Source organism: Centropristis striata, chromosome 2 (genome assembly GCF_030273125.1).
Source record: "Centropristis striata isolate RG_2023a ecotype Rhode Island chromosome 2, C.striata_1.0, whole genome shotgun sequence".
Classification (NCBI taxonomy): Eukaryota; Metazoa; Chordata; class Actinopteri; order Perciformes; family Serranidae; genus Centropristis; species Centropristis striata.
Window position 1 is genome coordinate 27,826,186 of NC_081518.1, and position 27,383 is coordinate 27,853,568.

The 27,383-nt window shown below is 39.5% G+C and overlaps 1 protein-coding gene across 3 annotated transcripts in view; it reads right to left on the reverse strand.

The window, feature by feature from the left end:
* LOC131983224 (furin-1-like) overlaps window positions 1-27,383 on the reverse strand; it is a 111,379-nt gene that overhangs the window by 42,766 nt on the left and 41,230 nt on the right. For all 3 annotated transcript variants that reach the window (XM_059347922.1, XM_059347904.1, XM_059347913.1), the window contains exons 3-4: window positions 12,403-12,501; window positions 2,536-2,631 (exon numbers count right to left, since the gene is read on the reverse strand). In XM_059347922.1, coding sequence (XP_059203905.1) covers window positions 2,536-2,631; window positions 12,403-12,501 — 195 coding nt within the window. The remainder of the gene's footprint in view (window positions 1-2,535; window positions 2,632-12,402; window positions 12,502-27,383) is intronic.

Consider the following 27,383-nt stretch of genomic DNA (forward strand, 5'->3'; position numbering starts at 1 on the left):
GACCTTTGGTCAAAAGCCAAGTCTCGCTTTCATCAAGTTCAAAGCTCTTGTTTTCACTTTCTGTTAAATATAATGTGTCTGATGTACCACCCACTACATTTCCTCTCAGAGTCGAGTCCTTTGTTAAGTGTGGAATATCAGAGAGGATGAGGTTTGTTCTTCAGCCTTGTAACGTCATTGACATTTAAACCTTAAAGCACAAAAACAATTGGGAGGTCTGATCTGCAATGCTGACTCAAATTGAAAAAGCCCTATTGTTGCCGACACGCTGAGTGTATAATAAATCTGAGGGAGGTTTCCGTTTTGAATATTGCTCATGTAGTGATTTCTGTTCTGATTTAATGTCAGCGTTCCTTCTGCGAACATACACCATGTACAGCTTGAGATCTCTGCTTTGAGGCTTGCCTGTGATTTATAGTGTGTCATCACTTAGATAAATACCAGAAAAATATTAAATATTCATTGTAACGACAGATGCTGACCATTAGCATCTGTCCACCAAGGACACCCTGCCAACAAACCCACCCACACTCTCTTCTGGCCGGCAGGTTCACTTTTAATGAGGCACAGACTTATTTCTTGCGAGAGAAAGCTGCAACACAAACTGAAAACCTTTGCTACATATATCACCACGATTACTTAATAACTAAAATACACACAGTGGATTTCTCTAATGAAAAAAAGATAGATTTATTTTCTGGAACTCAGCCAAGGGGAGACATTCACGCAATATATGGCCCGTCCGCTATCAACAGCTTCATTTACATTAACCTAACATGCTAAATGGAGGTTGCTCGTTTGTTCACATTTATATTCTACTCAAAGCTCAGCTGATCCCAACAGTGGGAAGGATCTGAGAATAGGAAAAGGTGTTGCTCCAGTTTTCATGTCTTTTGGTGTTTTAATGAGCTTTACAACCTCACGGGGTGCCCACAGACTTATAAATAGAAATCAATCTTATTTTTCATGCTTTTCACTCACACAGGAGCTCTTTAAAAGGGGACTACAGAGTATATCACAATTACAAATATCAGCACAGTAGCTTTATTTAATTTTTCTAACTCTCCTGTCGTCATTTCTTTATGTACCACCAACAAATATGCTGGAGCTGTCGATCTATTTTTGTCTTTAATGGGACGAAAGGCGATATTTAAGGCTTGAAAGCAAGTCGATAGTAGATGCCACATGTGGTGTACATCATCTGAAAGCTGGGAAGCTGAAGATTAATCTGAGATGCAGCTGAGCACTGTGTGTCAGGTTGTTTCGTTTAGGTGTGTCTTCATGTTGAAACTGAGCCTGCTGCCCCGTCATGTTGGCCAGGATCACTAGAGCTCTCACAGTTCTCTGGTGGTTAATTAATTAGCGGATCAAAAGAAAATTTACCAGCAACTATTTTTAACTAATTTATCAATTTTGACCAACACATTCCACACATGCCCAGCTTCTTAAATGTGAAGATAAGCTGCCTTTTTATGTGTGAATATGCGTGATAGTCAGTGAAATATCTTGTGGTTTTTGAATATTGGTTGGATAAAAAAAAAATGAAAAAAAAAATAGATTTGGGTGTTTGGAAACTGTGATGGACATTTTCTTCCCTAATATTTTAGAAATGAAAGGATTAATTAACAAAATAATTGGCAGATTAATCGATAATGACTTGCTTAATCAGTAGCAGCGGCCTTAAAAGATAGTAAAAATGCTATTAAATTTTGCACAAAACGTTGCCATATCTGCATGCATCACAAGCAGGTTTTTAATATCAGTGAAATTCTAATAACTGTATGGCAGAATCTATCGCATCTATTCAGATTAATACAACCAGGCAGCGAGCTCTTATCTACTCATTTGCCTTTCAAGTTGCCACTAACTACTCCAACACACTGGGGAAGTCAGTCTGCCTCTGTTAAAGCACTGAATTTTTTTTTTATAACAACCGGTGATGCAAGTCTGTTTTGCATCACCATGAATTTCCTTCCGCCTGAAGCGCCCTGGCAGTAATTGAAGGAAGAGTGGAGCCGAACAGAGAATCTCAGGGGTTGTTACTGCTGCTTTTAACAGGCCAACGTATCAGTGACATTCCTCAAGTCAAACGGAAAAATCAATCAACTGACAACAAGAGCGCTTCAAGGTGAATCACCTCTGTCTTCTCTCCATCTTCTTGTCTTTGTCGCTTTATGGACTAAAGTTTACCACCGATTTTAAAAGGGATGCAATTCGGAATTCAAAGGCACTTTGTGTTTGTACGTATTCTATTGTTCAAGCTGAGTCTTTTAGGTGAAGTCACTCAAGAATGCTGCTTCGTTTTTCTGCAAACAAGACACAGAACAGCCTTTCGCACAAAGGCGGTATATTGGATTCATACAAGCTTGTCTTGTGACTCGGGGGAAACATCACAGCCCCAAATTTAATTACGTGTATTGACTTTGGGTGGATAAAAAGCTTAACCAGTGTGTAGAGCAGAATTATGTTCCACAGACGACCACACAAAACACTCAGCACATCCTTTTGTTCAGTGGACTTTCTGTTCACACTCACCAGGTACCACTGGTCCCTGAACTTAGGATCAAAGGGTTCGGCGAAGACATCCCTCTTTTTTCTCCGTTTCGACACTTGTTGCTCTGCCCAAGTCACCTAAACAGGAAACACAGAAATGCATAAGTAGAAATTAGCAATACAAACACAAAAAAACATGTGGTGATGCTAAAGGGGGGGGGGGGGGGGGTTCTGCTCACAGTCATATAAAAGAAAACCGAACAAGAAATAATTATGTTCTGGACATGAGGGTCAACATGTCAAATGAATTACTAGAGATCCAAATTCTCAGCGGGACGGCAGCAGACAGAGTGAGATTAGAGGCACAGGGGTATCACAGACTCCTCACTAATGAGACTCGCTGATGAACCCCAGAGCAGCCCGGGACTAATTATAACTTCTGGATTAGTGTAAAATGGGATGCACCAGGATCTGTTATGCTTATGGAGGGGAAAAAAGTATTTATGCACACTAACAATATACACAGAGAGGTACAAATTCATCCATTCAACACCAACAACACAAGTCTGCAGCAGGCTTTTATAATGTGCGAGGCTCCTGCAGAAAGTGTTGACAGAAGCAGAATGCATACAGTGAAAATAAGCCTGCATCTCACTCCCTCTGCAGAGTAGTGCTCGCTGTACAGCAAAACAGCCGGGCAGATGAGAACAGAAGAGAATATGTCAGAGAAGGAAGACAGAGAACTGCCTGCCGCAAGGACGGAGCACCTGATGTGAAGGACAACCAAATCACAGCGCACCCCTCTCTCTCCGCCTCTGCAGATCACTAGAGACACAAGAGTAAAAAAGGAAAGAAGTAATGAAGGTCATATTAGCTGCTACAGTGAAGCGATGCCAACTCAACACTACCATAATAAAGCAGCATTTAATGGAATAATTTCACTTCAAGGAGCAGGGAGGTTTGTGTTCGCTCCCCTTAAACTGGTGAGAAGTTCAATCAGTCTAAGTGGAGGAGATGTTTCCACCAGGATTCATCTGATGCTGACTGAGGTCAGTCATGTGAGGTGCAGCTGCGGCAGTTTAGAGAATGGATAACAGCTTGCTCACAATGAACATGTGCACTTAGGAAGCAACACAATTAAGGGTGCAACGAACAAAAATCAATGACAAAATTAGTTGCAAACAAATTAAATTGTTGTTACATCATCTCGCATGCTGTGCGCCGACCTGATGTAGTTTCAGAGGGTTGAGCCATCTTACATCATTACTATCTGTGCTTAGAGTTGCACGTGCCAAACAGTGACTGGGAAGCAACAGGTTAACACACAATGTAGCAAATTGGTGGCGGCTGATGCAACACCTGCCTGCAACATTTGTGATGCAGACCTTGAATATCACAGGAGCATGCAGGTGATGCACTAACATTTGAAAAGAAAGCGAGTCAGACTCGTGGACGATGCAGATTTGTCCAGGTAAGATAATTAGCTCCCCAGCTAGCTAACGGCAGCTAGCTATAGACAGAGTTGTATTGGGACTTGCCATCAGAGGGTTAAAAGCTGCTCTCACCTCGTGCTAAAGTGCATTCGTTCTCCAAACCTGTTTCTGTTTAGGTTCCCTAAATAGCAACTACATTTTTATTGAATGAAGAAGTGATATCTATACATTGTCTTTATTGTTCGTTATCACAAATGTCAAAGCTTGATAGCTAAAGCTTTAGTTGCAGCCCTGAACACAATGATGGATCCGGGTGAGGTCCAGGCAATGTGGTTAAAATCTTCTATCTTGATATAGATCAAGCTATATATCTTGATATAGATCGTTATTGAGGCATGAAATGTTTCCTGGTAATTCAATAAGTAAATATTTCATTTGAAATAAGAACATGGAAAAGCCTATTTTTGTCTAAACTCCAGTCTAGCAAAACAGAATCTCAGGGGTTCACTCCAGCTACTATAAACGTTAATATCGTAGTTCATCTAATGGCCTTCTGGGCCTACTGGAAGGTGGAATAGGCCCCCATCTAACCCATATCAATGAGGCTAATAGCTACTAATAACTCCCATTGGTGGTCTTATCGCCCGGCCTTGGCCCTGACACACAGCGTCAAAATACTGCTGGTGACATAAGTAGACAGATATGTCACCTAATGTGGGAAAGGGGAGATAAAAAATACAAAGTAGCAAACCATTTTCATGCCATTATGAATTCTTCCTGTATATGTATGACTAAAAAATGGGGGAAAGATGAACAATTAACTTTCTATCTTATCTACCACATCAAAAAACCAACTTGTGCTTTTTATTCTGGTAAATTCCCTTACAGACACACAATATAAGAATAAATCCTGGTGGTACATCATGTCTGAGAACAACTGGTCAGAAGCTGTGAGAAAGCCTTTGTGCCCATACTGTTTATATTTGCCATTTTCATTATAATGCCAAAATTGACATTTCTGTTCCTTAACTCTGTCCTCTGCATAGGACCTGCCGCAGTGCACATCACAAAGAGAAAAAAAATTCAATACAGCTTCTTGCAGCACTGAATCAAATCGTATTAAATCTAAAATGAATGCAATCATATCGGCCGCTCAATCTCATCTTCACTGAATCAGTAAATATGTTTCCTATCAATATCACATTTTTAGAAGCAGGGATTCAGGTCCCTAGAGTTCCACATAGCTATTTCTATGTAACATTATTGCTACACCTAATTAGTTTGAGACCAGAAAGACAGTTGTAGACGTGCTGCTCGCAGACAGACTTTAATATCGGCTTTCTGTTTTAAGGAAAATGGCAGTATTGACTGAAATGTCCACAGTCTGAGTGACAAAGACTCAGTTGTATGCAGGGAACAGACTCAAAGTCATTACACTCATCCATGTGATTTTCAGTCAGATAGAAACAGCCTATTTTCTCTTGCGTCATAAGGCGGTGTGTGTGATTTCCCCATCTGCTCTTCAATCACACATGAAATCCTGTATGAAACCTTTGTTTTCTCACATACGTAGGCTATGACTGAGGTGGGAAATGTCCATGCTGACTCTGTTCAAACATGACAGGATTTTGAAGAAAAAAAGATGCAATGCTTGCGCAATATATGCTATCTTTGACAACACAGGAAGCTATGTTTAATGTACACGGCAACGGACTGTTTACTGCACCGTGTGAAGCTTGAGTCGCATCAAATCCAGTCCTTAAACCATCTCATTATCACTGCAGAGCATAGTGTAGCTTTTTAATTCCCTCGGTGGTAATGTTTTGCGTACTGTGCACAAAACCCATCGTATGCAAGTCACTTTGTAATCTTGTGCATTCCTTTTCAGACATAGGACAGCTTGTATTCACACTGGAGCTGTCTAACACATGCACAGAGATGCTTACATAAAGAATATAAACATGTACACTTAAAAGTGCCTTTACTGGCTTCTGCATATGCTTAAGAATAAACTCATTACTCTTGAATTGTCTGTTAAGGGGCCTGTTAGGACAGGACCATAAAAATAATGATGGAAACAGTTACAGCAGTGACAAAAAAGTCACCGTAAATCTTTAAATTGCAGTTCAGTGATCGACATTAATGATGCATTTGTTCCTCAAGGAAATCTTTTTACTTGCTCATTAAGATCGAACCAGAGAATCAATATGCAAACATGCAGAATAGCTTCAGTGTAGTGGCTACGGTCTCTGCTCCTTTAAGTTACAGACATCTGAGTGTCAACAGTTATTTGCCGATAATTTGCGCAGCCGGTCGTCTTAATGTCACACAGAGTTCTTGGAAATGTCCATCAAAACACAGCAAAGACGTGACTTTGCCTTAGTCGTAGTCATGAGGAAATGATGGCACAGATTAGCAGCTTGGGCGTGTTCACAAACATACAGTCGGGATGCTGAATGAGGAAACCCTGGGGAGGAAAAAAAACTTCCTGAAGGCAGCAGAATACAGTACACCAATTACATTTTTTGTTCCATTTGTGGGAAGAACTGCTTCATGATGTCTGTCCATAAAGTACTTCAAATTAATCGTTAAAGGAGCATTTCACCCCAATATCTCTACAGCTCCTGAAACCAAAACAATCTAGATTGATAACTAATACTACAGGTAAGAGAAAAATGTGTGTTTTTGATTTGGGGTTGAAATGTTCCTTTAAAAAGGAGACACTACAGGTGAATAGGGTAATATTTTTAACTTATAGATATCAACGCGAAACTTCTCCAGTTTGTTATTTGCATTAAGATAATGTTTTTTTGCATTACAACTTTTTTGAAAACTCATATTGAGTGAAAAGGGCACTAATTTGTATGTGTACAGGACAGAAACCTGAACATTGGATAAAGCAAAATTCAAAGTTATTAGTTTATTTTGTTGATATATTAGATTCAAAGTTTTTTACTCAAGGAAATTGGGATATCTCCTATTATCATTTAATAAATCAGAAAATATTGTTAAAAAGCCAAAAAAACAACAATTTAAGTCAAGTTTTTAGGAACAAATGTTAAATGAGGGTATGAATGATATAAAGACAAACTCCTCTTTATAAACCTTAAGAATACAGTTAGGAATAAAATTGGTCAGTTTGGTGTCTGTAAGTGGAGCTGAAGTTGAGATTTGTTGCTCAGAATGAGAAAAAACGAATTTAGAGAAAACAGCCTTTAAAGGTTTATACATTCTGAATGGAAATTACTATTTCAAGAAAGAAAATATAGAATATAATTCACAGCAACAACAAATCATAACATGTAAAACACATAATATTGTGCAGGAGAGTAGCTTTTCTAATGATGCCTGTGATGACGACCTTGAGACTACGCTCAACGTACTACACGCTGCAATAGAATGCAAACTTTTAGCGAATTCAGGAGAAATCTACAGGTGCAAATTGATCAAATATAGTTAAATCTACACCTAAACGTGGGTGTTGGATGTTTGACATGTTATGGGGAAAAAATAGCTCCAAACCTCAAAATTGTAGTGTCTTGTCTTAAGCAATAATCAATTATAAGTTAGAGTTACAGGAATAAATCTCACTAGTAACACTCACACATTACTTACCAATCATTTCATTATAGTATTGAACAGTTTGATTGTTAAACTGAACTTGAGAGCACTCTATTCCAACAAAATGTTCTGCAGAAACAAGAAACAACACAAGTTGTACTTTTCAGCTCCAAACTCATAATTCATATTCAACAGATTCCCTACTTTTGGCAGGAGTGTAACAACAAGCCTTTCCATTTTCTAGTTTGCAGTTTTCATGTGAAGAGTCTTTTGAAAATTCTTTAATAGTCTGTGACAGAACACAGAGCCCAGAAGTTGACAAACAGCATTTTTCATTATAAATGGGCTTTGGAATGGGGAAACAGCGTCTGACTGACTGATCCAATGCAGAACTAATGTTCACAGACTGCTCAGTTCATGTTTAGGTGGAGAATCGTATCTGTCCGACAAATAGATTACCCACCCTGCTCATTTTGTCCCACCCACCTCTTTGTCCTTCTTCATTATACAAACATAACATCCTCCCTCTGAGGCCAAGTGGAAGCCTCAAATAAAGCATCATTACAATAAAGGAACACAGCGCCAATTATAGTACAGATCAGTGGCTGCGTCAGTTATATTTATGCCAAAGCTTTTTAATGCTCCTACTGTTCCTGTTATAGTAATGAAACTGGCAATAAAATCAAACAAAAGAAAGCTATGTTTTCTTTTTTCCAACTAACCAGACCAAATCACTGCAGCAGAGCAAACTGTCCGCAACAACAACAGCCGGATAAGAGAGAAAAGAGTCGAAGGCAATGGAGGTAGCAGATAGACCCGGCCTTTAAATCTTCAATAGACCCTATTAACAGGGCTCTGTTAGCCCGTCTATGAGATCTGGCAGAGGTCCAGGTGCTTTTGTCAGTAATTAGACGCTCTTCAAAAAGAGTTTGCTGAGCCTTTTGTTCAGGCTTCATCTCGAACACTTTAAAAGCTGCAGGGACTGTCTCTCTAGAATTCAAAATTCCTCCCATTAGAAATATTTCTGCAGAGTTTTACCCTTTACAGGAAAAAACTGTGCAGCTGATGCAATCAAATGATCAGCTGGTTAATGAAAGCTTTGATTGTGATACAGTAACACAAATGTATCAATGTTTGGAGCCATACATGGAAACTGAGGGGATTTGGTAAAGAACTGTACCATCTGCAAAGCTCTCTTGATTGAATAAACTAATAAATAGATAAAAGTGCATCTTGTAAACTCCTGTGGGAACTGGCAAATTGACCAGACCTGCCCTGCACAGACAGGAGGACCTGGAGCTGTAACGCTCCACTTTCTCTGAGGTGCTGTGGGGAAAAAAGGAATTCAACAACAGGAAATGGAGCTGCACTGCTCAAGGAAATCCCAAAGAGGGAGGTGGACCACTTCTAACATGGACGAAAACAAACCCAGCAGAAGTTGTTCTATTCCCAGAGTGCACCTGTATACTGTGGAGCTGCACAGCATGCCAGCATGGCAAGAGTCCTTAAAGCATGTTGCAGATTAGTTTTTACATTTATGATGCTTCTGCAGCTGCACTTGTATATTTATATGGAGATTTATCTAAATTACTATAATCTTTCTTGGAATTCTCTACTTACTGAAACAAACTGGACAGAGTTTAGATGTTGATATCATTTCCAGGGATTACAGAGACAGACAGAAGAGACAGTCTTGTGAAAAGGCAGAGAAAAATAGGGAACAGTGTGAAACATTTTCTCACAATTCTCAAGTTTCTGGCAGACTCCGTCATTAGGAGAAAAATATAACACAAGAATAAACTGGGATCAGGGAGGAGACAAAGGGCCCAACGACGACGACTCAAGTCGAGGAGTGGTTGTGCTGGATCAGCACTGGAGTCAATCGATTACTATTGGTTATATAAAGCCTGAGCTATTTCAGATTCATTGTTCATTGTAACCCATTGTGCTCTGTATACACCAGCTGTCAAAGCGCCCTGCAGCACTCTGTTTAAGCACTTTAACATTCTCCTGATGCACAACGTTGTCAGCCAGTGAACCACAGAGGAGCACAAATAAATAAATACCAACCAGCAGTTCCAATTAATATTTCTTACATTGACAGCGAGCGTTGGTGAGCGATGCAAAAGCAAGCTAGTCTGGTTTTGTTTAGAGTGACTGTTTTGTCTTTGGTTCAGCGACACTTAACAGCTGCACAGCTGCTCTGAAGCGCTGCTGTCAACTCAAACTTGCATGTTAACTTTTGACTACAGACAGCCTCTCTGCATCTCCAGCAGACTAAACCCTCCTGACGGAACAAAAACAGGGCAACACCGTCCACAGATAATATAGAAAACACAACACTAAATATTAGAGGAAACCACTGAAGTCAAGTTAGGTAAAAGTATCTGAACTTAGATACTTTTTAAATTCTTTTCACATGTGTTCAAAATTAAAGGTTACCAATTAAAAAATAAAAATGATCCTATTTTTGTGCCTCAGACTTTGTTTTTCTTTTTGCTGGAAACACCGTTATATAATATGTTCACTGTGCAGCAGAAATTAATTTGATATTCACATTCTGACTTGTTAAATTTAATTATAAAGTGCTTTGGATAACAAAGGCCTTTATGCAAAACTATTTGCAACTTAAAGTAATATACATTTTTTTCTCTTTTTTAACTTCCCAAATTTGAAAATGTACACTATTCCTTGTCCTAAGGTGTTAACAAATTAATTATTTTATTTTATTTTATTTTTTTTTTGGACAAAACAGGACATTTGATGACATCACATTGGTCAGATTAACCAGTTTTAAAAATAACTTAGTTGTAGACAAATAAGTTGGGAAAAAAAAGTGTTTTCTAAATAACGGTTACTTTGCTTATCTCAACTTTTAAATCTTAATATTTTTAGCCCTCTGGATGCTGTCTCTTCAAGTGCATTTAATTTGATGAGCTATTTAACATTTTAAGTAGTTAATTAAGGCAAAAACAAAGGTAATCAGGCGTTAAAACTACCCTATTTACTTCTAAGGTTTTTATATTCAGTCAGTCAATTTTTCTGAGTACGTTCAGAGGATGGAGGCTGACAGAAAATTCTTTAAAAAGTATTCATACATCTTCTCTCTCCAGCACACACTGCCTTGAATTCCCACTGCTGTGAATGTTAATTTCACACTCTTCCCTTTGTCCTTCCCAACGGGGTAGGACACAGACTCATTTTTAAACTCACCTCAAACTCTCTAGCAAAACAGCGAGAAAAAAAACAGGAAGGTAAAAAATTTCAATTTAGATCAGTCAAGGAGGACGAAGCAGTTTCACAGAGGAGTGTGTGTGTCTGGGGAGCAGCAGCAGCTCACCCCTGAACACTCACACAGTGAAAGAGAAACAGGCGGTGTGGACGCCGCGGCTCATCTGAGACAGCCATTAAGAAGAAGGTGAGAAATGAGGACTAAGGTTTGGTTCTTTGCCCCGTGGCTGTTGGCTTATTGTATCCTCTTTGTTCCCACTGTGCTTCTGATCCTACACACACAATAACAGCAAGCAAGTGCACTGACTGAGTGAATAATTAGCCTCAAATAATCAATCAAATTAGAGACGGAAAGAGAGTTTCATCATACATGCAACCATGGATGCAACTGCCTTCTGAAAGTTTCAATGATGAATGAGTCGTATATCATTTCCAATAAAGAGCTTGATACTTTATAATAGTGATGGATGAACACATGGCAATAATACTGAACATTCATATAATGAGTTAATATATATTTGCGTTATTGGTTTTAGGATCAAATATACCCATTTTCGTCCAATGCAAGTCTAGTTCTAGCGCTGGTTCGCAGTTGGTTCAACTTCCGAACCTTCACAGAGAGAGAGCCACGTCATTACGTCACTGTTTAAGTCTGTATACATCTCTGCTTTCCCAGAAATGCTAAGGCCAACCAGCATAAAAGCATTATAATTACTTTAATAGGGCATTAAAGCATTTTGAGTCCATTAGCTCTGTGTCTTTAAAAAAAAATAGCGATCGCAACGTTTTTGACTTAAGAAGTTCTTGGTTTAAGACCAGCAAAGACTCTGGAACCACATTTCCTGGCCAAGACACAGTTCTTTGACTGTCCAAACGCAGGCACCAGCTCCAAACGGGCCCTTGAACTGCCTTGGTTGAAAAGGGGTAATATGGACTCACAGTAAGGGACTGAAACAGAAAACTGGTTCCAAATTATCTGATTCATCCTAATCAAATGCCTCCAAGCTTATTTGATCCTTTTATCAATGGTGGCATGTTTTCTGAATTAATATATTGTTTTCTGTATTATTTCTACACTGTGTTCAGACTCAGAGATGATAAAATAGTTGCATTGATGCTAAAAGACAGTAAACCCAATCCCTTTCTTATCATACTGAATACAGAATCAATAATGGCAATGGCATCAATGAATCTTATCAATTCAAGTCGCTACTAAAAGGAGAACATAATGCGAAGTCCTTTATGCAGAAAAACCTCTTTCAAAGCCTCATCAAATGCAAGTAGTAGTGCTCTATTTGTAAGATTTTCTGCAGGTTTTTGCATTTGCCAAAATAATGTGACCTTGATTTTGTGCAAATAATCTCTGAATAAATAAAAAACAATCCACACACTGAGTCAGCACCATTTTCCTTCCAAACGGCAAGAAAAGAGGTGTGACCATGGTGACACCGCAGCCACCACTCACGGATGACACTGCAAATAAAGCAACTGCGCCCCCCGAAACATCAATAAACCTGATCCAGGTCCACACAGACACACAGACACACACACACACACACACACACACACACACACAGACACACACAGACACAGACACACACACACACACACACACACACACACAGACACACACAGACACACACAGACACAGACACAATCGTGACCCCTGAAATAAACGTCTTACCTTGGGATCTTTTTGTAGACGGACTTGTGTCCCCCTGTGATCCGACAGCGATCTCTTCACCACTCGACGATGCCGGAAGTGATAATAATCACCAAATACCTGAAAAGACAAAGAGATATGATCAGTTATCACACTGGGACATTTGAATCCGTGATCCGATAATACCTGCATGTCTGATAATAACTTCACTGACTGTGATCGTGCTCCCACTAAACCACTTTCAGAGATACACAAAACCTGTCTTGGTAGATGTCTGAATTCAGTTTGGATGCTCAACTCATGATGCAATAAAAATGGAGAGCCAGAAATATGCATGTAGAGTTCTGACCTTCACGCTCGTTACACAGTGAAGTTGGGCAAATATCCATGTCTGGATCCAAACATGTAATAAATAATAAATAGATGCATACAGTAAATCCATTATTTATGAATTTATTCCATTAGGACCCTAGCAGTGTTAACCACAGCATCAACTGACCAAAAGCACCAGCAAAGATTTTAAAAAGAATCACATTATTTACCACAAAACCTTAATATTTGGATTGCTCTGTCCTCTCTGTAGCAAACTTTCACTCAGGTGCTAAGAGGTTAACAAATCTCTCCCCTTCCTCGCGGCTGCAAATCATTTTTCTCTGCATTTTCAGGTGCCAACTGAGGCTAATGGGCTCACAATTAGAGGAGCCCATTTCCATTTTCATTCCAAATAACCCTCTCCCTACTCCCGGTACCACCACACTAACTCACAAATTCCCCTGTGGGAAACCCAATATATGACCCATAATCCTCTGTGCTCAGTCCAGTTATTACCGCTGTGTAATCAAGGTCATTAATAGAGCAGCGGGCAGCGTCACGCTTTACTTCAAAGAACATGTTGTCCGAGCGAAGAGAAGCACTCCACATCACAGCCGAGCGGCTTCAGAGCAAACAATTAGCACATTAACTGATTGACAGAGAATACAACGTGATAACCCATTAATAATTTTAATTATTTATTAAAGTACAAGACAACAGTTGCTGGTTTCAGCCTCTCATATGTGAGATTATGCTTGCTTTTCTACTAGGACTGCAACAAACAATTATTCTAATTATATTATATTTAGTTGCAATACACGATGAATTGGTGAAAAAAGGGGTAGGAACAAATAAGTGAAAACTTCTCCCTGCTCCTTTTTTTTTTCCTCCAACATGAGTTATATTGATTTGAGTGTGTATTATCTATGTATTTTATATCATTTTTTTCATATACAGAACTGTGAAAAAGTCTTAAGTGTGAGAAAATGTCTAGAAGAATTGATGCTGGTTTGAAGGCAAAGGGTGGTCATCCAAAATATTGATTTGATTTAGATTATTCTTCTGTTCACTCACTTTGCATTTTTTTAATTGATCAAAATAAACTATTAAAATTTCTATTTTTAAAAGCAATCTTACTTTACAGCATTTTTCACACCTGCCTAAAACTTTTGCACAGTACAGTATGTATATATTTTTTGTTTTATTATTATTATATATTTTTTGTGCTACATGCATTCACTATCGATTAATCTGCCCATTATTTTCCCAATTAATTGCCAATAAAATGGCAGGAAATAGTGTAAAATGTACTGTGAAAAGCCCAAGGTGGCACCTTCAAATGGTGTTTTTTTTTTTTACACAACAGTTCAAATATCCAAATCTTTTCAGTTTATAATCATTTATGACAAATAAAAGCACCAAATTCTCATATGAAACTAGCTAATTTTTGCCGCTTTTTTGTTTCAAAAATTGCTAAAACAAATTTTTTGACTACCAAAATAGTTTCCAATTAATTTTCTGTCAAACGATTAAGTGACCTGTTGCTGGATTGTTGTTTTAAATTATTTTAGGTGATTATACATTTTAAAATACATTATTCTGTCGTAAAAGAAAACCATAAAAATATAGAGGGGAAAAAACATTATTTGCAACCAGAATCTAGATGATGGAAAACATGAATCCAAATGAACGTTTCTACATTCAGAGTAAAACAATGTGTTTAGCAGCCGACCAATCAAACTTCTACGAGGTGCTCAGGTGGTGTTAACAGCTCCATATGCTCTCAAGAGTTAATTAATGATTTCACTCAAAGAGTAAATGAGGGGAAAACTGTTAAACCGAGTCATAAAATTACAACAGCGCATAGATTTGAAATGTAGGTAAAAAATAATTATGAGCAGCATAAACGTATATTAAAAAAGGAGAAAAATCTGTTCATATTTTATCAACTGATTGGAACGATTTGTGTCCCAGTAAAAGGTTGAAGGTACTGCAGTGTGTACTGCATTCCTTCACTATAAAAAAAGTCACGGTTCAGTCCCCCAACCTCCTCTGCTCCCATTTAATCACAGTAAACAGGCCGATTCCAGCCAGGCGGACACAAAAAGCCCCCGAACACAAAGCCAGTGGACAATAGGGAGGCAATAACCAAGAGGGGAGACACACTTTACAGTGATATTCAGCTCAGAGTTGGAACCACCACCACAACCACAAGTCTGTGCGTATGTGTGTGTGAGAATGACTGAGTGAGTAAAACCATTAAAGAACAAGGCCCGAAAGAAAATGCAGGATATAAAAAGAGGATAAACGCTGACATCCGAAGGCATTAGCTGAGCCCACAGCCACTTCTCTGAGGAAGAGGAGGTAGTGGGTCCATTGTGTTGGTCCAGATAAGAGCCTGGGAGGTGGGACACTGATCAAAGAGTGGCAGGGTCCATTAAGCAACACGAAATAATGCTAACACCAGTGAAAAGATATACTTTAAAACAAAGCCTTGATGGATGATTTAGCACAGCTCAGAGCGACTGCTGTTGATGCATCTTGTATTTATGGGATTATTTTGTTGATCTGAGGCGTTTTTTATGAGAGATGACATCCACTCTTATAGAGAATATATGTATTTCACTTGGAATACTTTAATGTAGCCAATTTCTACAGGTTTTATACATATATGTTTTTACCTGCACCAAGGAGGTCATGTTTTCAGTGTTATTTTTCTCTGTTTGTCAGCGGGATTACTGAAAAGCTACAGGTCCAAGTTTCATGAAACTGGATGGAAGGGTGTAGCATGAGCCAAAGAAAAAAATTACATTTTGGAGTGGACCTGAATCACAGGGCGCATGCACAAATTAGTTTTCACTTTCATTAACATTGCCTGGTCGAGCATTTGTGCTGCATTACGGCATCTGGAATCCTTAAAATTAGTTTTCTCAACTACAATTAATAGCTCCGTTTCCTTTGCTGCTCTGAGCAATAAAACACATTTTTTTTTGTTGGGTCCATGTTGTTTCCATGGTACAACTTAAAGGTCATGAACACAACCAAGAACGACCTCCCAGCTCGGGAAATGGGACCACCTGAGGAGCATGTGAATGAGTAATTGGCCTTGGTGGGGGTCTGCCCTCTCCAAGTGCCATTTGATTTCATATTCTGATCACTTCAATTAATGAGTCTGAAGACCTTTCAGGGAGCCCCTCGCAGAGCGCCCAATCACTGCCAAGCACAACTAAGTGTCAGTTTTCCAGGGCGGCAATGACGCAGTTTGACAGAATAAAAAATAAAAAATTAAAATCAAAGAGAAACAACTTCATTCGAAACTCATCATTCTGTTACAAATTACAAGATGCAATTCACCGGAGAGGACACTGACCCCAATATGTCCAACGGCAGCAGCAGCATCAACAGATTGTGATGCAGCCACAACGCATGCCGGGTTTTTGTTAAACTTACTAATTTACTTTTTGTGCGATTTGCAATGTTTGCTTTGAAATAGAGCGATCAGAAAAATGTGGCAAGCTCGCAAGCATCTGGAGGTTGTCAGAAGTAATGCTCAGTAGTGTAGGAAATCATTATCCCATGAGGAAATGTAGGTATAGTATAAACTTAATTAGAAACTCTGAAATGCTTTGCAATGTGCATCACATATTGATGATGAAAGAAAGTACTGAAAGCTTGTCCAACAGTGAGTGATGACTTCCTTGAAGGCTGACTACTTTCTGCACGCCTACACTTATTTGAAAAAGTCCATTTCAGACTTTATAGGATATATAAGGAAATGTAAACACTCACAACCACTTGTAACAACCACAACAAGCTCCCTGCAAGCACACATTCAGGGCCGTGCATGCAGTCTGAAGCTGGACAGAGATTTGTTCCAAGATAGACGCCCGCACATATGCTTTTATGCAGAGATATGCACATCCAGGGTCAGAGGTCACCTCACATTAAAAACAGCTCGACTGTGTCAAACGTATGCACAAACACACTTTGAGTTTCTACCTCGCAGTTCAATCACAAGATCAGCAACAGCACTTAAGAGTTTATCTTTTCCACCACTGAATCTCAGGACTACAATGTTTCAGTGGGACTTAACTGCTTTCCACTGGAAAAAAGTACAATTCACGACAAAGACGTTTAGGTGGAAAAAGGATGTGGAAACAGACGGCTCAGGACTTGGGAGTGACCATTACTGATGCGATATGCTGGGCACTGATAGAGCAGAACAGGCTTAACCGGTGCTCTCCGAGTGGCCTATTACTGAAGTGACTCATTAATCCATCAACCTCATTAAAATGCGCGGTAACAGACAGTGGAAAATTACTGTCTGCTGGTTTGTTTGCATGTTTGCTCCCACTCCGCTTGCCAAATTTACCTTGTGGGAAAGCACTTATCAAAAGGTCTGGTGTCTCATCTCTAGTGACTGTTGACACAATTATGTTTTACAAAGAGCCAAACAATGTCTGGAGACAAAGTGGAAAAGAGGCTTGGGGGCTGCAATAAAGTGATATGAAACTGTTTTCCATATGGAGCCGTGAATGTCAAGAGGGAACCCTGTGGATTCTTGGAAATTCCTCTGAAGAGGAGGCCATTATTGCAGTTAAACGGCAGACACATCAATCACGACACATTTCACATCCATCATGACACATTTCCTTTCAGTTTGGACGTTTAACTGTTTTTGATTTAGGGGCATCGGGATGTGGGGCATTACCATATTTTGTTTGTGCACCAGTGGGTTGAGATAAATTGAGAAAATGAGAGTTACGCAGGCACAGGGTGAAATAGCCTCCTAAAATAGTTCAGCAACTTGTTTATATAATGAGGCTGCAGAGTCTAATTACTCAGTGCGGTGAATGGGCAGGACGGGGGCACAGACCGCCACAGAGACAGCTGGACGCAACCGGCACTTTCTGTTAAGCAGGGCAGAGCGGACCGATCGCCCCCCGTGCACCTGAAAAATGGATTTGCACAGCTGATCTGTCTTTCTGCCAAACTACATTTAGTCATTACATGCTTTCTCCCCATTGTTTCCCCCCTTTCTTTATCCGTGGCACAGCAGTCATTCTGTCTCTCCTTTACTCATTAGCCTTTACTTTTTATTTGGCATCTGTTATGTGTGTGCTTGATAGAACCTACGCTAAATCAACAACTTTGGTAGCCTTCACACTGCAGTGGTGTACACAGGTGAATGTGAAGAGCAGTCAAAATAGATCCAAATCATGCAGGAATAAACTACTTCATCATAAAGCCTTATAAGGCAAACTCACGCTACCTTATTTATCAACACACTGTCCATTCTCATCAAGCTGCCGGCCACATTCCTCCACTGTGTTTATACAGTAAATACAGATTATGATTCTTGGCGCAGGCCGCCGTTTACCTCGATTGTTCCGAAGAAGTTAGATTAGTCCATTAAATGGTGTTGACAAAAACAAGTGGATGAAATAGGATGGTGAAATATGGTGCCTTTGAGTAGAGAGGACGGCTGGGAAATACCCCGATGACTTCAATAGCTTCAGGGGAGGTGCAGAAAGTTGACATTGTGATTAGAATGACCATAATTCAGCTCAGTTTAAGCCCCAATAACATACAGTAGAGGACTTTGTTCACTGTTTTGTAGCTGAGGCTTGCAGTGCACAAAAGCCTCTATTTTCTTCTCTGGAGTTCACTGAGCATCATGTGATTATCACGTCTCCATCACCAGAAAATAAAATAGACATCATAAGCCTTTGAATGCATCTTTTATACACCTACACACTGTTTTCTTTGACTATGTAATAACCGATCCGTCAGATTTGTCCTTCAGTTGACGATATGAAATCTCCTTTAGTCTCCGTAGCATTCCATCTTGTTGATCTGCACAGAAAATGAATTCCTCTGCTTACATCAGATTACATTGTGCTCGGCTGTTTGCCAATGATTAGCTTTCCCATTTCTGCAACCTTGCTATCAGTCCCACAGTCTCCATTTCCGCACTGTCGTGGCTCCCAGATGAATTAACCTTACCCCTCAGGTCAAGATTGAAGAGTTGCAAAGCGTGCAGGCGGACCTCTCTCGTTTAGCAAAACCCTTAAGTACCACTTCTCCCTCTCCTCCTTCCACTGACCTTGTTCTTGCCACGCATTCAGGAAAAAAATGTGAGCCAGAGGCTTCGGTTTCTTTACTTTTTCATGAATAGGGACTCAAGAAACAGTTTTAAACTTAATTTTCCCTCATTGTGTTGAGTGTTTTGAAAACGTAAACTGGAGAAATGGCCTTCAAGTTCCTGAACTAACGTTCAGGCACTGCTCAGAAGGCCGTACAAAATCCAAGTAATCCAAGTAATCCAAGCTCTCGAGGTAAAGAAACACAACATGGAGAGGACGCCACCATTGAAAATGCAGGACGTGTATTTAGAACAGAAGTTACATACAATACATCCAGAACTCTGTTACCCGTCTGCTCACCCATCACCCCTGTCCTCCAGAACCTCCACTGGCTCCCCATCGAACAACACATCCACTTCAAAGTTCTCCTCCTCACCCACAGAGCCCTCCTTCACCTGGACCCCTCCTATCTACCCCACCTGCTCCACTACCACACCCCCTCCTGCAAACTCTGTTCCTTTGATGCAAACCTCTTCTCTCTACTACCACACACCAAGCATCAGACCTGGGGAGACTGAGTAGTTCTCCTCCACTGCTCCCACCCTCTGGAACTCCCTGCCACAACACATCTGTGACTGTACTGACCTGCCCACCTTCAAAAAACTCACTTATTCAAAATGGCTTTTAATGTTTGACTGTTCTATTTATCTTGTGTTATATCTCTGTGTCCTTTCTGACTGTCCTTTAAACTGTTTTTTTAAATTGTGCTTACAAATCTGTTAAGTGTCTTTGAGTATCCTGAATAGCGCTCTATACATAAAATATATTGTCATTATTATAAATGGGACATTGAATTTAAGTTGAGACGGGAAATATTGTTTTTGAAGCACGTAACATTTTGAGTAAGATTCCACAGAAAAAAGCAGGAAGGCACGAACAGAAGTGCTTCATTATCTCTGTTTTTGCTCCATCTGTCGGCCTCCCACTCTGCTGTGAAGCTCTTCCACCGATTCATCGAAACGTTTTCACTGTTTTCTGTCCAACAACTGAACTGCACTTGCCTACCAAACGCTGCGTGTACATGACAATGTTTTTACAAAGTGGCACAACATGCATCCAACCTGTTCTGGTTTGTCAAACACAGTAAAAAAGACCAAAACAAGGCAGAACCTAGAGGCCAGACCCTACTGGTTATTACAAGGTCAGGTTGTGAGAAGCTCCAGGTCACGGGTCAATAACCTGACTGGTGCTGGTTTTGAAAAGATGGAATGTGTGTGCACATGTGCGTGTGCACGTGTATGTGTATGTGTATGTGTGTGTGTGTGTGTGTGTGTGTGTGTGTGTTCGGGGGGGTGTTACACACATCTTTATCAGTTATATTCCATGAAACCCTGACAGATTATTATCCCCGTTTCAGGTTTGTTTCATCATTTCGGGGAAACACGTTGTTTACTTGTTGGCAACACTGTTGGTGCTGTACTGTTGACAGACATCAGACTGTGTGTGATGCAACGCTGGCAAACCCCATGACACTTTTACTACTTATTAACTTGTTAGTACACAGTAAATGTCAGTGCTGCGCCAGGATAAATACTGCTTATATTCATGGTAAAGATCACAATTAAATAAAAAAAAAACAGCATATCATTTGTTTTATGCTCCATCCTCCTTGGGTCTTTGCATTTGGCCCGTCCACTGCAGCACACCTCTGCTTTATGGAGTGGACGAGCGTGTAAAAAGTTTACAGTGTCATAGCAGAACTGCTGCAGGGCTGTTAGCTCCCGGTCGATGAGAGCTGTCCTCAGATGACTAACTCTTCACAGCGAGGTCTTTATGGTGCTGCGAGGGTAAAGTCAGAAGACAGCACACATACGCAGCTATGTAGACGTTCCAACACAGTGACCGCAGTTGTACAGAGTCGTCATAATCAATTACAGAAAAGTCAATACTTTTGAGAAGTAGACAGGCAATCACTCTGCGCTCTGTTGCATCCCACTGCTATAAAAAGACAACATGACCTGATTAGCTAAGTCATGGATATTCTGTCATGATTATGGATATTTTCCCTTTAGCTAATTAGCCTCAAATGATTCTTCCCCCCATATCCATCTTTGACAAAAGAAAAAAACATATCGATGCAGTAAAAGGGAAAGAATAGTTATGGCCCTTCATCCTGTGATCGAACTCGCTCGCTCGATCTCCCGCTGGAGCAGAACTGACCAACTGTGTGAGATGTGAACTTTAGCCTAAGAGGGGGGAGTCAGATGTCATCTCGGAGAGTCGGCCTGTCCCGAGCGGAGCTGCAATCAGCAGGTGGTGCAGTGAAAGGGTTCCTGACTGAGTCGGTCTGACCTCAGTCTGAGAGGTGTTTCTGAAAATAAGCTCTCAGAACAGAGACGTGCTCCTTTAGACAAGAGCCAACTGTGATCACGGGGGAACTCTACAACATTTTGCTACAAAGGCAGAAATCTGGTGTGTTGTTGTTGTGAGTGGGTCGATGCTCCACTTGGGTCGTATTTGCAAAAGAGTGAATCATTTTCAGCAACTTCATTTCAGCACAACAAAGAGATGTAAAAGTTGATTGTGGCGCTGCTACACTGATTGACTTTCTATGATCCGAGGCCCTAAATCATTTGAAATACAATTTACATGACATCAGACAGAGCTGTTGGAAGAAGAAAGACAGCCATCAATCGAGTAGCTTCATTTAGTGCAGTTGACATCATATCCATTCTTCAAAGGAAGAATCATTACTCAGCTACAAAACGCAATTTGGCCGAAGTCCAATAAGACCTGTGACTTTGAAAATGTTATTTCACTTTTAACCATCTGGAGACCATGATCAAACCGGTGTGCTCAAACCGCAACTTCTTCATGACATCGTAACATAAATACTGAGCATTGTCGAGCCCTGCAGTCAACTTCCCTCTAAAGAACTGGCTTTACCCTCCATGCCAGTTTTTGTTTGATGATGATCAGCCAAGTAAGACTGGAGATAAGGTCAAATATATTTACTATAAAAATATAGATTGAGTTTCTGTCCCACTACTGAACTGCATTTGCCTACCAAACGCTGCATGTACATGACAATGTTTTTAAAGCTGTCACAACAAAGAAAAAATCATAAGGCAGAACCTAGAGCCCGACCTTACTGGTTATTACTAGTTCAGGTTGTGAGCAGCTCCAGGTTACGGGTCAATAAGGTCAAGGTGGGATGGGCACCTTTATCTATGAGACGAGACAAGCACTGGTTTCTTTTCATTCATAAACTCTTGATAGGTGACATGCCACCATACCTCAGCACTTTATTAAACTGGTCACATAGTCATGATCCAACACGCTCTAGCGATTGCTTAATGCTCAATGATCCTATTCCTAATACTGAATTTGGAAAAACTGCTTTCAGTTTGGGCCAGTTTAAAACTATGAAAACCAATAACTCTGCCATTCACTGCAACTGTTTTCAAATGTTTTGTCTGTTGTTGTTTGTTCTTTTGTTATGTTTTCTTCTGTGCTCAACATCATTGTAAATGAGGGGTTGCCCTCAATGATTCCTCGAGAAATAAATAAAGGATAAATTAAAAAATGTGTTTTATGCTCCATCCTCCTTGGGTCTTTGCATTAGTACAACGGCTCGTCCACTGCAGCACACCTCTGCTTTATTGAGTGGATGAGCGTGTAAAAAGTTTACAGTGTCATAGCAGAACAGCTGCAGGGCTGTTAGCTTAACAGGGTTAGGGTTATATTTACTATAAAATATTGAATTAGATGTTTTCCTCATTATCGTCATATTTGCTGCATTTGTTCACATTTGCAGCATTTTCAATTTCTTATTGAGCATGTTTATGCTATAAAAGTAAACATAATATTAAAAATCAGATTTTATGGGGTTTTTGGAGATTCAAAATGTTGAACCAGTTAGTCAATGGGAAATATTAATTTTCATACCACATAGGTGAGGATGTGCTGAAAAAAGCAAAACAGAACTAAGAAAAAAACGGCCAAAAAAACACCCCTGTGTTTCCTGTAACCAGGGTTTCTGTTTACCGTTAGTCTGTCTATCAGTTGTTTTTTAAGCTCAACAAACACAGATAACAATATACCAGAATTTCTCCCACTATCTTCCGGGACATGTGGACACTAGGGCACCATTTTTTTTGGAAAGGAAAAGCCTGACTATAACTGATGTTGCTTCCAAAGAATTAGTTAGCTGGTGTTGATATTTATCGTGTTTCCTCTGAAAACGAAAACAAATCAAGTATGCACATAACGTGGGCTTTTCCTCTTGAATCTGCCTGTCCAACAGCCAACAGTCCTCACTATTAACAGAACCGTCAAGTGTAAGATGTGAGTCATCCGCAGCACTTGTTTTTTCTTTACTCACTCAGTCAAAAACACACAGAACATTCATGTTTGTGCCACAGCTCGCCTCTCCCTGTGTGTTACTGTGGTGCTCATTACTCTGCAAGCAACATTTTATTCTCATTAATATTTAAAAACTCTGTAATTTATTTCTCTGTAATCACCTTCCCAGGCCGCTGCAGTGCCTTTGCACACTTTGAAAAGCCACAGTGCTAATCCAATGCAATGTCCTTCATCAGGGAAAGTCTTCAGGCAGAACGTGTGAAGAGAATGACAGATCATCTAACTGGCGTGCTCCTCAAAAGGGAGTTGATGCATTAAACCTTTCAACCTTAAATAATGGAGCGAAATTACTACTCAATGAGTCATTTAGCCAAGTACAAATGCTAAACTTGTGTGAAAAACAAACCAACTATCCGTCACTGAAGAAATATCAGTCTGAACTTAAATATATTAATAAAAATATATATTTTACTTTAAATTCAAGTTTACTTAACCACATAATAACAATGAACCTCTTATCTAACCTCTTACTGAGAATTGGGGGTTGTTTTAACAATAAATGCCACATAAAAGTGATGTACATCATCTGAAAGCTGTGAACCTGAAGATTAATTTGAGATGCAGCTCAGCACTGTGTGTCAAGTTGTTCTGGTCAAAAATATGCAATAAACATGACTTAATTAATCTATTAAGGCGTATAAGGGTTCAGAACATTAATGTTTGGCTTTCTGAAGGCCATTTCCAGCTCAACGATGTCTCATAACTTGTTGCAGCAATTTTTGGGTTGATATCATTTGTTACACTCATTTGGTGCTGAATTATGCAATTTTATTCATATCGAGAATGGATAAAAAAGGTCAAAACCCTCCAGAATATTACATCAATATGCCAAGACCTGGAACAACATAGAAGAATCCATGCTGTGATTTGGGTTAAAAAAAACTTTGGACATTTTGGAGACTTCAGTATTTTCAGCGATTGGATGACGACCATTACTGTTATTCAAACAGTAATTATTGTCAATGTAACCCTAACCCTAGGGAAGCTGCACATCCTCTGAATGCTCCAGGTCTCTAGTTTATGGTTGTAAAGTTTCATGAGGCTGTGATTATCCTACAGGTCACAGCAGCTCATTTTATACACTGAGGTCTAGACTCAAGAAATGCTGTCACTGCAATGAACTGACTACTACTGATGACTAATATTATCCCACATGAAGAAAACTGGGCTCACTGAATCCACAAGAGTCTCCACTTTCCAGTGATACCAAATATATGTAATTCAAAGCCTGTTTAGGGACGGCAGTGTGCACAAATATTCAATTACAGTAGGTGGAAATAGGACTTAATTTTGATGCATGAGATAAACTATGTGGTTTTTGCCTTAAATTGCATGTTATGTAAAGTAGAGATTTGTGGCAGGCTGTTGGAATATTAACAGGGTTTTAATGAGATAATGTAAAAAAAATAAAGAAAAAATATAGAAAATTATAAAAAATAGAACATTCACCCAAGTATGTATGTATTTTCTATCATCAATTAAATATATTTTCTTGGATTAAAAACAATAAAACAATATTTATTAACACAGTGTGGATAACCTGACTTATGCAATGACTCCATTGTCTGTGGCCTACTTTGCAAGAAATCCCCACATATTTACAGAGAGTTAAGAGCAGCAGAGAGATTTAATTTCATTGTGCAAATCTGAGATTTTCATCAAATAAAAAAAAATAAATTCCTAACATATGGGCTTTCAAAGACGATCCATCATTAATAGCCCAATGGTCTGCTGTGTAATCACTGTCACAGAGTCTCTTATCACACATGTCTGATAAATATTTTACAGATGGAAACAAACAAGTTTTCATCATCAGCCTGCTGGATCAAAGGTCTCCCCATTAGAGTCATATGAACGGTTAAAAGATGATCTCTCCAAACACGTCGCAGACTCTCTGCAGATGCCTTGATGAGCTCATCCTCATTAGTGGAGGAATTCATCGCTAGTTACCCCAGTTTGTGTTTGTGTGTGTGTGTGTGTGTGTGTGTGTGTGTGTGTGTGTGTGTGTGTGTGTAAAGGAAAGACAGCTAAACTAAGATGGAGGAAATTGAAGAGGGACAGGGAGGAAGCAGGTTTTTATCACGAGGGAGGCAGTTCTATCACTGGGAGTGGAAACTGTATGATTGCTTTTGACACCATGAGGGAATACTAAATCTAATCTGGGCTGTGAATCTGTATTAAACACGACAGTAAAAATGACCAACATCAACTTTAAAAAGGAGAAAATATACTCTTTAAAACCGAGGATGGTGAGGTTTGTTTTGTTTGTTGTGGAGTTAATCAGTTACCCACTTATGCAAACTTTTACATTCTGCTTTCAGGAAATTCCCAATTTACCCCAAAGTGGGGCTTTAAAATAAATCCCAGTTAACATAATCCGCTTTAGCCGAGCTGTTTGTTTTGGTTTTTTGTTTGTACTGTATGTATATCATCATTGACTGTCATCTGTTGTTTTCTGAAATAAGTTATGTTAAAATAAATACAAATTTAAGTTTTTTTAAGTTTTTCCCTGGCAGCTGTGAGGGTCAAAGGTCAGAGAGTGTCCTACCATGTAGAGTCTGTAAAGGCCTTTGAGACAAATCCGTGATTTGTGATTCTGGGCTATATGAATAAAATTGACTTGACTTTAAATGACAAAAAAAACCCCAACAACAACAATGCCATATTTTTTTTGACGGAATTGTTCAACATTCTAACAGTTCATACAGTGAAAAATATATACTTTTGATCAACTTTAAAACACTGCTGTAATATACAGCAACATTTTACCTTAAATTAAAAATTATGATTTGGTTGGAACCTTAATTTTGATTTGATATCAAAATTAATTATTTCTCCCAAGACAAAGATTTACATTGACACAAAGTAAAACCTGGTTCTACACCTGTTTTGCAGTCGAGTGTCATTTTTTATACTTTCTAAATTGCTGACTGATATTTACACACACACACACACACACACCATCGAGGGGACAAATAACCCTTTGAAAAAAAATCCTAGAGCAAACACTGAAACATGTCTATTCATGTTGTGAAATGGTCGCACAGTTGTTGAACAACTTGCTGCATCTCAAATTAATCTTCAGATCTTCAGCATGCAGATGATGACCACCATTTCTATGTGACATTTATTGTTGACCTGCTTTCTCCCCCTAAAAATCCACTGCCCACAGCCTCAAATTCTCAATAATTGCCTGTGGCAGAATGATGAGGGTTTTTTTTAGATTGTGCACACTTGCAACGATTAAACTAACAAAAACATGCAACAAACAAACATTTTAAAGGGACTGTAGAAAATCAGTTTTTAAGTCGTGGAAAAAGGATTGAATGCGGATATGAAAAAAAGCACAAAACATTTTATATTTATGGCACACAGTATGTCCATGGGCTCAGTTTGCCTTCAAGTTATTCTTGATTCATAAGTAAGGAGTGACAGTGATGGGAAAGACAGAAAAGATTTACCGTGAATTCATTGGCATTTCAGCGGCTTCTCAGCCCCCAGGGCCCCCTGCCAGGAGTGCTGGAATAAACGCCATTATATAAGTAGACATGAAAGCACGCTGCATAAAATCCTGGGCTGGACAGAATTAATGTGCGCTGATGAATAAGCATGAGCAGTGATATTAATACAGCAGCGAGTCTCAAAGTGTGAGCAGAGCCGCAGATTACAGCACTGAATTAAACGATTAGGGTGAAATTTTTCGGTCTCATCACCTGATTTTCTGTGTTTCATTTTAAAAACTGATCGCATGAGAGGCTCCGAGCACAGCGAGGGAGATTTTTAATGCCAGTTTAGGAGGCATACACAGAGGGTAACTTCCTAGAAGATAGATTTGACAGTTGAATCTGAAGCTTTTTCTATAAAGTTAACAGCTCGTTAAAGCTGGTAAAGGACTACCTGTGCTTTAAACACAAAGAGTGCAAGGACACACGTACTGGAACTGTCAGAGTCTTCCTTTCAAATATAACATCTCATTAGTAACCTGTTGCATTTATCCTACCTTCCCTCTCGTTAACTCCCTCTCACACATACACACACGCACAATGAAGACGGTGCAAAAGGTGATTGCCAGTGGGACAGGAGCTAATAAGATTTAACTCTGGCGTCTAATTTTATCTCCCCTCTTTACTCCTATAGCACTGATGGAGCTCTGCTGCTGGACAGAAATACCAAACAGGC